Source organism: Carcharodon carcharias, chromosome 3, assembly GCF_017639515.1.
Source record: "Carcharodon carcharias isolate sCarCar2 chromosome 3, sCarCar2.pri, whole genome shotgun sequence".
NCBI classification, from domain to species: Eukaryota; Metazoa; Chordata; class Chondrichthyes; order Lamniformes; family Lamnidae; genus Carcharodon; species Carcharodon carcharias.
Window position 1 is genome coordinate 224,953,256 of NC_054469.1, and position 12,133 is coordinate 224,965,388.

At 43.3% G+C, this 12,133-nt stretch overlaps 1 protein-coding gene across 1 annotated transcript in view; it reads left to right on the top strand.

Annotated features, from left to right (window-relative positions):
- Positions 1-12,133, top strand: part of nek11 (NIMA-related kinase 11) — a 362,055-nt gene that overhangs the window by 308,388 nt on the left and 41,534 nt on the right. Inside the window, exons 14-17 of the mRNA XM_041184028.1 lie at positions 3-145; positions 2,308-2,372; positions 2,783-2,797; positions 8,294-8,316. Of these exons, the coding sequence (XP_041039962.1) occupies positions 3-145; positions 2,308-2,372; positions 2,783-2,797; positions 8,294-8,316 (246 nt within the window). The remainder of the gene's footprint in view (positions 1-2; positions 146-2,307; positions 2,373-2,782; positions 2,798-8,293; positions 8,317-12,133) is intronic.

A 12,133-nucleotide genomic window follows, 5' to 3' on the forward strand; every position in this document is an offset into this window, starting at 1 on the left:
AGAGATCCCCGAAGATCCAGAAACAGCTGAAGAATTTTATCATGAAGATGATTTTGAATCTTGCTCTGATGAAAATCTAGAGATGAGAGAATCAGAGGAGGAAACAGAATTCACCACTCTCCAAACCTATGAGCAGGCAAGTAGTGTTCCATTTGGTATCTAAATATCACACCCGGCAATATCTGGCAAATATCTGGGTAGTGTATAGCCGTAGACCAAACATGATCTCATGGTTGCCAGAACAGGCTCAAGGTGCTAAACTCCTGTTCTTATGTTTCTATGTTCCTAAGTTGTTGTGGAGAGGTGAGTGGGGAGAGAAATAGGAACAGGAAGGAAGAGCAGTTTGTGTCATGATGGAAGTCATAAAAGGGGGATTGGGGTACAAGAAGTAAGGAAATCTTGCTACAGTTGTACAGGTCTTTGGTGAGACCACACCTGGAATATTGCGCACAGTTTTGGTCTCCATATTTAAGGAGGGATAGAGCTGCATTGGAGGCTGTGCAGCGAAGGTTCACTAGATTGGTCCCTGGGATGAGAGGGTTGCCCTGGGATGAGAGACGGAGTAAACTGGGCCTTTATTCTCCGGAGTTCAGAAGAATGAGAGGTGATCTAACTGTAACATACAAGATCCTGAAGCAGCTTGACAGGGTAGACACTGAGAGATTGTTTCTGCTGGCTGGGGATTCTAGAATACAGGGCACGGTCTCAGGATAAGGGCGGTGGGCAGTGGGGTCGGGGGGTGGGGGGTGGGGGGGGTGGTCAGTCATTTAGGATGGAGTTGAGGAGAAGTTTCTTAGATGGTTATGAATCTATGGAATTCTCTTCCCCAAAGAGCTGTAGATATTCCATTGTTGAGTATATCCAAGACTAAGATAGATAGATCCTTTGCCTCTCAGGGAATCAAGGAATATGGGAAGCAGGAGGAAAGCGGAGTGAGGGCCAAAGATTAGTTGTGATCTTATTGGATGTTAGAGCAGGCTCTAGGAACTGTATTACCTGCTCCTGCTCCTATTTCTTATGTTCTTCTGTGGGTAATAGTTGTTTTACAACTAAAAATGGTAAAACAAAAGGAATGTAAGTGAGAAAATGAATACTTGCATTTATGTAGGACTTTTCATGACGACTGGACATCTCAAAGCACTTTACAGCCAATGAAGTATTTTTGAAGTGTTTTAATTGGGAACTGCAGCAGCCAAAATGCACAAAGCAAGATCCCACTAACAGCAAAATGATAATGATCAGATCTTTTTGTTTTTGTGATGTTGATTGAGGGATAAATATTGGCCGGGACTCCAAGGATAAGTCCCCTGCCCTTCTGCAAAATAGTGCCACGGAGTGTTTTCCATCCGCCCGTGAGGGCAGATGGACCTCAGTTTAAAGTCTCATCCAAAAGATGGCATTCATGACAGGGCTGCATTGCCTCTATACTGCACTGGAAGGTTAGCCCTGATTTTCATATTCAAGCTCTGGAGTGGGTTTTGAATCCAGAACACTGTGGCTCGGAGGCAGAAAAACCAAGGCTGACGCTTGAAGAGGGTGAAGCTCTGAGCACAGTAACATATTAGATGATTTAGAGTGAAGGGATTTACCTGTGAATCACAGTCCCTTTCAACAAATAGAATGTCACAGAACTTATCCTAGATTTATATTAAAAAAATCTGTTCTATTTTATTTCTTTCCTAAGAGGCAATTATAAATTGCAATGATATCCCTGGTTAGTTGATAGTTATTGCTGCATTATATGTGTTTTTAATTAAAACTCTAAAACGAATTCCCAGTGCAAGTGGATGTATATATTAGCTTCAACTCCAGTGTTAAATCCTCTTTTTATTTGAAGCTCAGCTGACTAAAACCTAGCGAGAAATATTCCTTCTCTGGAAAGGTATTTTGTCTGTTAATGTATTTCTACAATGAGCAGCTAGATAGGAAACATACTCAGTCCCCTTAATCAGACATTTCAGCCATTGGAGATAAGACATAATTGGGATTCAATTTTCTAACACTTAGCGAATGAGATGAATATTTTTAGACTAATTGGCATTTTTCAATAAGCTGATATCTGTAACAAATCTTACTAGTAACAATGAACATGAAACATATTCCTGTAATAATGTTTACCAAACTGCCCAAGGTTTGCAATAATTCATAGGTTAACAGATGTCTGCAAGTAATGGCTTTTGCAAACAGACATTGTTAAGCAGACTGGATGAAAAGCATTACAGTAATCAATAGGTTATCCAGCATGTGTCAGCTGTCTGTCTGCGATGTTGTCCGTGGATTATCCTTACTGTGTTCTTGTTCTTTCAGGACACAGATGTTGAGGCTCTGGTACGATGCATGGAGGATGTCCTAGACGGCAGATCATTAAGTGAGTCCTTGCCTCATCTGTATTTCTCCTAACTAACAAGACTAATACGTTCAGCGTCAAACACAGGAGTAACAAAACAACCATTTTCCACCGTAATCATTTCTTTCCTGACAACCATTCACACCATTAGGAACCAACTGATTGTTTTCTCGTCTTTCTCAACATATTCACGCCACGCAAGTGCCAGGCATTGACCATCTCTAACATGACAGAATGTAACCATCTCCCCTTGACATTCAATGGCATTACCATCACTGAATCCACTTCTAGCAATATCCTGGGGGTTACCATTGACCAGACACGAACTGGACTAGCCATATAAATACTGTGGCCATAAGAGCTGGTTTGAGACTGGGAATTCTGCGGCGAGTAACTCACCTCCTGACTCCCCAAAGCCTATCCACTATGCACAAGACACAAGTCAGGTGTGTGATGGAATACTCTCCAATTGCCTGGATGAGTGCAGCTCCAAAGAAGCTCAACACCATTCAGGACAAATCAGCCCGCTTGATTGGCACCCCTTTCACCACCTTAAACATTCACTTCCTCCATTATTAGGCACGCTGTGACTACCGTGTGCATCATCTACAAGATGCATTGCAGCAACTCACCAAGGTTCCTTCAACAACATCTTCCAAACAAGCGGTCTCTACCATCCAGAAGAGCAAGGGCAGGCGATGCATGGAAATACCACTACCTACAATTTCCCCTCCAAGCCACACACCACCCTGACTTGGAACTATAATCGCCGTTCCTTCACTATTTCTGGGTCAAAATCCTGGAACTCCCGCCTTAACTGCATTGTGGTTATACCCACACCACTCATACTGCAATGATTTAAGAAAGCAGCTCACCGCCACCCTCTTATTCTAGCCTTGCCAGCAACACCTACATCTCATTAATAAATACAAAAAATTCTAGTTCAGAGTTCAGTTACACCAAACCCAGCTCAAGCTTAAATTGCTTTACTCCACTGTAGTTCCATATAAGCATGGAGTGTAAGCATGTGTGTGTCTGTGTGTCTGTGTCTATGTGTGTGTGAAGTGTGAGGTGATGCATTTTGGTAGGAAGAACATGGACAGTTGGAAAGAGCAGTTAATAAAACATATAGTACCCTGGGCTTTATTAACAAGGGCATAGAGTACAAAAACTGGGAGGTTATGCTGAATTTATATAAGACACTCATGAGACCTCAGTTTGAATATTGTGTACAGTTCTGGGTACCATATTATAGGAAGGATATGAACACAGTGGAGAGAGTGCAGAAGAGATTTACAAGAATGGTTCCAGGGATGAGAAACTTCAGCTGTGAGGATAGATTGGAGAGGTTGAGACTGTCCTTCTTGGAAAGAAGAAGGTTAAGAGGAGATTTGATAGAGATGTTCAAAATCATGAAGGGGCTGGACAGAGTAGCTAAGGAGAAGTTGTTCCCATTCATAAAAGGATTAAGAATGAGGGGGCACAGGTTTAAAGTGATTTGTAAAAGAAGCAAATGTGACATGAGAAAAACTTTTTCACACAATGAGTGTTTCGGGTCTAGAATGCACTGCCTGAAAGTATGGTGGAGGTAGGTTCAATTGAGGGCATTAGATGATTATTGGAGAAGAAACAATGTGCAAGGATATGGGGAAAAGGCAGGGCAATGGCACTAGGTCAAAGTGCTCATTTGGGGAGCTGGTGCAGACATGATGGGCCGAATGGCCTGCTTCTGTGCCATTAAGATTCTGTGATTCTATGTGTGTGATTGTGTGTGTGGGAGTGTGTATGTGTTCGCATTCTTATGTGTGCGTGTGTGTACGTGTGTGTGTGTGTGGGTGTTTGCATCCTTGTGTGTGCCTGTGTGTGTGAGAGTGTATTTGTATGTGTGTGTGTGTTTGTGTGTGTTTGTGTGTGTGTGTGTGTGTGTCTGTGTTCTTTTCATCATTATACAGTCATACCCAAGCCTTACCGTAAAGTTTCATTCGTCCTTTTGAAACCAAGAACCAAGAAGGGCTCCATTCCCTACGTGAGGTCTCTCTTTGCAGCACTTAGCAAAAACACATCAGAACAAGATTCATCCCCTCGAGCCTGTTCCACCGTCCAATGAGATCATGGCTGTTTTGTATCCTAACTTCACACTCCTGCCTTGACTCCATATCCCTTAATACCCTTTGCATCTCAAAATGGTGGCAGTCAGTCATCACTCTTCCTCAGGGTCTACATTCACGACTTTTACAAAGCATCCCAAGATCGGGCGCTCACAGGGAGCACCAAACAGGAATCTGTAGGTCCCAAGTGTCTGCTTTTCCATTCATTTGATCTAAAGAAGAAAAAAATTTTTGTGGGCCTTGACATTCATGAGCTGTGCTCCCCTAGAGCAGCATTATAAACAGAAAGTTCTGGAAATCTCAGCGGACCCAGCAGATCTCTGGAGAAAGAAACAGAGTTAATGTTTTGACTTCAATATGACTCTCCCTCGGAACTCCCGGGAGCAGCACTTGCCATTGGGAGTACCTGGCCATCAGCTCATTAAAACGCAAGCTTGTCTGACTTAACCACTTCCCTTTGTTTTCTTGTTTTGTGCTCGTATTCTTTCCGACCTATGCTTTATCACAGAACGCAGCCTGTAGCATTTCACCTGGATTTCTAGCTTTTTTTAAACGAGGCAATCTTTTTCTTCCCCTTCCACCGCCCCCCCCACCCCCCCACTCCCCCCAATTGCCAATTCACAGCAGTGAAACAAAACATCTATCTTTCTTTTATGAATGTGACACAAAATGTCACTGCATGGGATGCCAGATGACTGACAATTTTGATGCAAAGGAGAGAAACCTGAAAGATTGAGTCCAGTTACAGGTAATTGGGAGAGCAGACCATTCAGCCCCTCGAGTTTGTTCCATTCACTATTATAGCCGAACTTCTACATCAACTTCACTTTCTTGCCCTATCCCCATATCCCTGGAATTCATTAGTGTCCACGATATCGATCTTTATTTTGAGTATATGCACAGCTCTCTGGGGTAAAGAATTCCAAAGATTCACAACCTATTTGAGTGAAGATGTTTGCCTTCACCCCAGTCCTAAATAGTCAACCCCTGTATCCTTCGACTTTATTTCTAGATCCTTCATCCAGGGGAAACAGCCTCCCAGCGTCTGCCTTGTCAAAGGGTCTGAGCTGACCCCAAAATGGCAGCATCATCAACAGAGATCAGAAAGAAACTTGAACTTTTATTCTGGGAAGCATCAGCACTAACTGGTTCTTCCTGCTGCTAGTCTTAACAAATATAAAAAAAACTTCAAAGCCTCAGTTTAACTGAACACTGCGAATGTTCAGCAAGTGCATGGAAGTAAGAACAGGTATCGTGTATCAAAACCGGCTTTGACCCCGGGTCTCAGGCTGCGCCAGATTTCAGATCTTGCCGAATTTAACGTTTGGGCCATTGTGCGTCTTGGGTGATGCCAGGTCGGGTGGGGTCAAGGGTCACTCGGAGAACGGAAATAAACCGGCACACGTACCATGAAGTACATTAGTTCAGCGCCACATTGCACCAATGCAGCACCGAGCTGAAATGTCCAGGTAAGATTTTTTTTAAATCTTACTCAAATAAGATTGATGCATGGCACATTCTAAAAATGTCCAGTTTCTTGGACAGCTGGATTTGAGACACCATAAAATGACCAGAGGCACCAGTTTTCACAGAACCATTAGGTACATTTTACTGCACTTCAGTAATGTTTCACTTATATATAGCCAGTGCCAGAACATAGAAAAAAAACTTGCATTTATGTGGAACCTTTCACATCCCAAAGGGCTTCGCAGCAGTAGCTGAAAACCTTATCTTCTCAGCCGGGGGACATCTCACTGTCAGATTCATTTATTGTATTCTGTAAGATTCATATGCTTTCTAAGTTGGAGATCTAACTTCTGACACTTAAAGAGAGAGTCAGGTTTTCATACTGCGAATTTTTTTGCATAAATTTAGAGCCAGCTTGTCTTTATTGTGGCTGTTCTTGTCCACTGCAAAGCCAACAATTATTCCTTTTGGCCACTCTCTGGGTTGATTTTATGAGGTTTTATTCTAAGGAAAGGTCTTTCCAACATTGAACAGCAGGTAGAATGGATGACATAAATAATACCACACGCAAAGTCTACCTTCCACCATAAACAATTACATTCAGGTATCCCCATTGTCTGGTTGGAATATCAGAACTGAAGATTAGAACAAAATGTAACATATTTCACCTTAAGCAGAAGGCCAGCTCATATCCACGCAGTTAATTTAATATTTTCTCAGCTTCAGTAGGTGGCAGACAAATAAATTGCTGTCCTCTATAATGCTATGATTGGTTCAGTGGCGAGCACATCTCACCTCTAGAGTCAGAAGGTCATGGGTTCAAGTGCCATCTCAGACATAGAAGGCTTCCCATGTCTAGTGAAAACACCAGGCAGATGAAGCACATGCTTCTGTCTGTTTCTGCAGCTCGTATTTCCTGGAACAGGTCGCTAGCCTGAAGCCAGAAGTTACAACTTGAGGGGCACCACTCCGCATCAAGCTTGGCTGACAAGGAGATTCCCACTCTTACCACCTGTCTTGTGCATGTTGGAAGAATTTACAGGTTGATAATCAACCTATTTGGCCACATTACGAAAGCACTTTCCTTGTCAATCAAGTCCTGGAGTGGGACTTTAACCCAGAGCTTCTGACTTAGAGGCAGGGGTGCTATCCACTGCATGGGGCGGTGATGGTGTAGTGGTATTGTTGCTGGACCAGAGACCCAGGGTAAAGCTCTCAGGACCTATGTTCAAATCCTGCCAGGGCAGATGGTGGAATTTGAATTCAATAAAAATCTAGAATTAAAAGTGTAATGATGACTATGAAGCCATTGTTGTAAAAACCCATCCACTAATTTCCCTTTAGGGAAGGAAATCTGCTGTCTTTACCTTACCTGGTCTGGCTTACATGTGACTCTGGACCCACAGCAATGTAGTGGACTCTTAAATGTCCTCTGAACAAGGGCAATTAGGGATGGGCAATAAATACTGGCCTAGCCACTGATGCCTACATTGCATGAATGATAAAAAAGTAAGACCTCCAAGTCCCCTGAGCACAAGATCTAGGCTGACTCTCCAGTGTAGTACTGAAAGAGTGCTGCATTGTTGCAGGCACTCTCTTTCAGATCAGACATTAAGCTGAGGCCCTGCCTGCCCCCTCTCAAGTGGATGGCATGTGATCACTATTTCAAATAGAAGCAGGGAAGTTCTCTCCAGCATTTGTCCCTCCACCAACATCACACAAAAAAAAACAGATCAACAGATCATTATCGCATTACTGTTTGTGGAAACTTGTGTGCAAATTGGCTGCCATTTTTCCTACATTACAAAAGTGTCTACATGTCAAAAAATACCTCATTAGCTGTAAAATACATTGGAAGTATTTTATAAATGCAAGCGTTTCTTTTTTATAATCTGAGAAAAGCGTGAGTAAAATAATGATAGGTGTAAACATGATAAACAAATAATATTAAAAGTAGCCCTGTACCTCTTGGAAAATATGTTGCAAGAGTTGGTCTGTGTACAAGCTACTGAAGCCTGAATCCCTATTTGTGACTAAATGGCCTACATCTGCTCCTATGTCTTATTGTGAGCTGTGAGGAGGATAGTAATAGACTTCAAGAGGTTTGGTGAAATGGGTGGACACTTGCTAGATAAAATGTAATGCATAGAAATGTGAAGTGATACATTTTGGTGGGAACCATGAGGAGAGGCAATATAAAATGAAGGGCACAATTCTACAGGGGTGCAGCAGCGGAGGTAGCTGGGGGGTTTTGTGGACAAATCACTAAAGATGGCAGGGCAGGTTGGGAAAGTGCTTAGTAAGGCATATGGGATTCTGGGTTTCATAAATTGAGGCATAGAAGTACAAAAGCAAGGAAATTATGGTGAAGCTTAGTCTCAACTGGAGTACCGTGTCCAATTCTGAGCACCACACTTTAGGAAGAATGTGAAGGTATTTGAGAGGGTGCAGAAAAGATTCACGAGGTGGTTCCAGGAAGGGATGAGAGACTTTAGCCTCATGGTTAGATTGGAGAAGCTGGGGCTGTTATCCCTAGAGAAGAGCAAGTTAAAAGGAGATTTGATAAGGTGTTCAAAATCATGATGGGTTTGGACAGAGTGGATAGAGAAAAACCATTCCCTTCGATGCAAGGATTGAGAACCAGAGGACTTAAGGTAATGGCAAAAGAATCAAAAGCGTCACGAGAAATCTTTTTTTTTCCCACAGCCAGTGGTTAAAATTTGTAATGCACTCCCTGAGAGAGCGGTGGAGGCTCAATTCAAGTATGGCTTACAGAGGGGAACTGGATAATCACCTGAACTGAAAACATATGCTGGGCTACGGGGAAAGGGCAAGGGAGTGGCACTAGGTGATTTGCTCTTGCAGGGAGCTGGCACAGACTCACTGGGCCGAATGGCCTCCTCCTGTGCTGTAACTATTCTATAACTTGTATGAAAGAGGAAGGTTAAGGCCGGGATTTTCCGGCCCCATTGTGGCAGGACCCTCCAAGGGAGATTTAGCGGCCCATCCAAAAAGAGGGGCAGGGCTGGAAAATCCCACCCTTAGAATCCAAAATAATTTAAGAAATGTATAAACCATCTCCTTGCAGCTTAAAAAAGCCAGGTCTTGTCTTGAACTAGATGGTAACAAATCGAGTCCACAGCTAGTGGTCATTCCAGTCCACCGATCTCGGTTGGTTGAATTTTATCGAAGGGAGTCAGAGAGGAATTTCCTAGACCTTTTTTTTTGAACTTGGCCTGGGTTTTTAATTTGGTTTTTATTTGTTTCTCTCAGGAGATTGCATGGTTTTGGGTGGGATGGAGTGTAAGTATTGGGATGTATCAAAATTGTGTGGAACAGGCTGGGTGGGTCAGATGTGTGGAAGAGAACATAAATCATTACCTTTTGCACTGCTCAAATTACACCTCTTGCCAGTCCGTTAGAAGGTAACAATGAGCGATAATGCTCCTGTGGAGCGCCGGAAGAAATTTTTCAACATTAGAGGTGCTATACGAATGCAAGTTGTTGTTGTTGAAGAGGTCGATAGCTCTTAGCATGTCATGGAAGGTGGTGAGGATGAGGATAAAAATGGGAAGAGCCTTCAACAATGTAACAGTTATTCAACAAACATATGGTCAAGTAGATTGTTCAGTGAGACCCAGATCCTACCTGAAACATTCGGAAAGGTCGATACATTTTTTTTTTCTGTATTCTTTCATGGGATGTGGGCATCGCTGGCAAGGTCAGCATTTGTTGCCCAAGTCTAATTGCCGTTCAACTGAGTGGCCTGCCATGCCATTTCAGAGGGCAGTTAAGAGTGGGCCTGGAATCACATGTAGGTCAGACTATGTAAGGATGGCAGATTTCCTTCCCTATAGGACATTAGTGAGCCAGGTGGGTTTTTACTGCGATCAATAATGGTTTCATGATCACCATCACTGAGACTAGCTTTTCAATTCTAGATTACTAATTGAATTGAAAATTCCACCAGCTGCCATGATGGGATTTGAATCCATGTACCTAGAACATTAGCTTGGACCTCTGGATTACTAGCCCAGAGACTATGCCACCATCTCTTCTACCTCCCACTATCTTCCCCCCCACCCCCCACCCAACAAATTGCCTGATGAGTTACAGTGGGCTTTGCCGCTGACTACCTTTAGAGTTGACTGTTCCAATGCTTTCCAGGCCGGTCTCCCTTCTGCCACCCTGTAGAAAATTGAGTTCGTTCAAAACTCTGCTGCCCGTGCCTTAACTCACACCAAGTCCTGCTCCCTTCTCACCCCTGTGCTCACAGACCTATATTGGCTCCTGCTCAAGCAACGTCTCCATTTTAAAATTCTCATCCCCATTTTCAAATCCCTGCAATGGCCTCATCCCTTCCCTAGCTCTAAAAACTCATCCTGCCCCACAACCCTCTGAGATATCTGTGCTCCTCCAATTTTGGCCTCTTACACATCCCCAATTTTAATAGTTCCACCACTGACGGCTGCATTCCCATTCCCACTGGAGGGGTGGAGGGGGAACTGTGTAGAAAGTAGTCTGCACTTATGTTACACTGGGTTTTGTGAATAAACTGACATTGAAGGCAGGCTGGTCCCAGTTTCTTCCTTTACCAGATGCCTGCTCAGCAAAGTAGCACATGTACAAATACTTTTTAAATGTTATGAGGATTTCTGCCTCTCCTCCACCCACTGGGTGAAACGATTTCCCTCAAATCCCCTCTGAACCTCCTAATACGTGTGACCTCCAGACCCACAGCAATGCAGTTGACTCTTAGCTGCCCTCTAAAATGGTTGAAAGCCACTCAGTTCATGGGCAAGTAGGGCTGGGCAACAAATGCTGGCCTTGCCAGTGATACCTACATCCCATCAAAGAAGGAAAAAATAATCTTACCCTATAGCTATTCCGTCCAACAATGGACCCTTCAACCAAGCAGAATAGGGTCTTCCTATCCAATCTATCTAGACTCCTCCTAATTTTATACACTTCACTTAGGTCTTCCCTCAGCCTCCTCTGATCCAAGGAAATCAATCACAGCCCATCCAATCTTTCCTCATAATGAAAATTGTCCAGTTCAGGCAACATCCTCATAAATCTCCTCTGTACCCTCTCTAGTATATCTGTCCTATAGTGCAGTGACCAGAACTGCACACAGTACTCCAGCTGTGGTCTAACTAGTGTTTTACACAGTTCCAGCACTACCATCCTGCTCGTATATTCTATACCTTGGCGAATAAAGGCAAATATCTCATGTGACATCTGAGATAAAAATAATTTAATAAAACTCATAGGGAAACATAATTTAATAAAACTTTGCTCCTCCTTACATTGACAATGTTCCATTCACTATTTGTTGTAACTGGGAATGTTGGACCTGCACCCACATAGCGTGGATGAAAGCAGCTCACCTTTAATGAATAAAAACAAAAAAACTGCGGATGCTGGAAATCCAAAACAAAAACAGAATTACCTGGAAAAACTCAGCAGGTCTGGCAGCATCGGCGGAGAAGAAAAGAGTTGACGTTTCGAGTCCTCATGACCCTTCGACAGAACTTGAGTTCGAGTCCAGGAAAGAGCTGAAATATAAGCTGGTTTAAGGTGTGTGTGTGGGGGGCGGAGAGATAGAGAGACAGAGAGGTGGAGGGGGGGGTGGGGGTGTGTGGTTGTAGGGACAAACAAGCAGTGATAGAAGCAGATCATCAAAAGATGTCAACAACAATAGTACAATAGAACACATAGGTGTTAAAGTTAAAGTTGGTGATATTATCTAAACGAATGTGCTAATTAAGAATGGATGGTAGGGCACTCAAGGTATAGCTCTAGTGGGTTTTTTTTTTATATAATGGAAATAGGTGGGAAAAGGAAAATCTTTATAATTTATTGGGAAGAAAAAAAAAAAAAGAAGGGGGAAACAGAAAGGGGGTGGGGATGGGGGAGGGGACTCACGACCTAAAGTTGTTGAATTCAATATTCAGTCCGGAAGGCTGTAAAGTCCCTAGTCGGAAGATGAGGTGTTGTTCCTCCAGTTTGCGTTGGGCTTCACTGGAACAATGCAGCAAGCCAAGGACAGACATGTGGGCAAGAGAGCAGGGTGGAGTGTTAAAATGGCAAGCGACAGGGAGGTTTGGGTCATTCTTGCGGACAGACCGCAGGTGTTCTGCAAAGCGGTCGCCCAGTTTACGTTTGGTCTCTCCAATGTAGAGGAGACCACATTGGGAGCAACGAATGC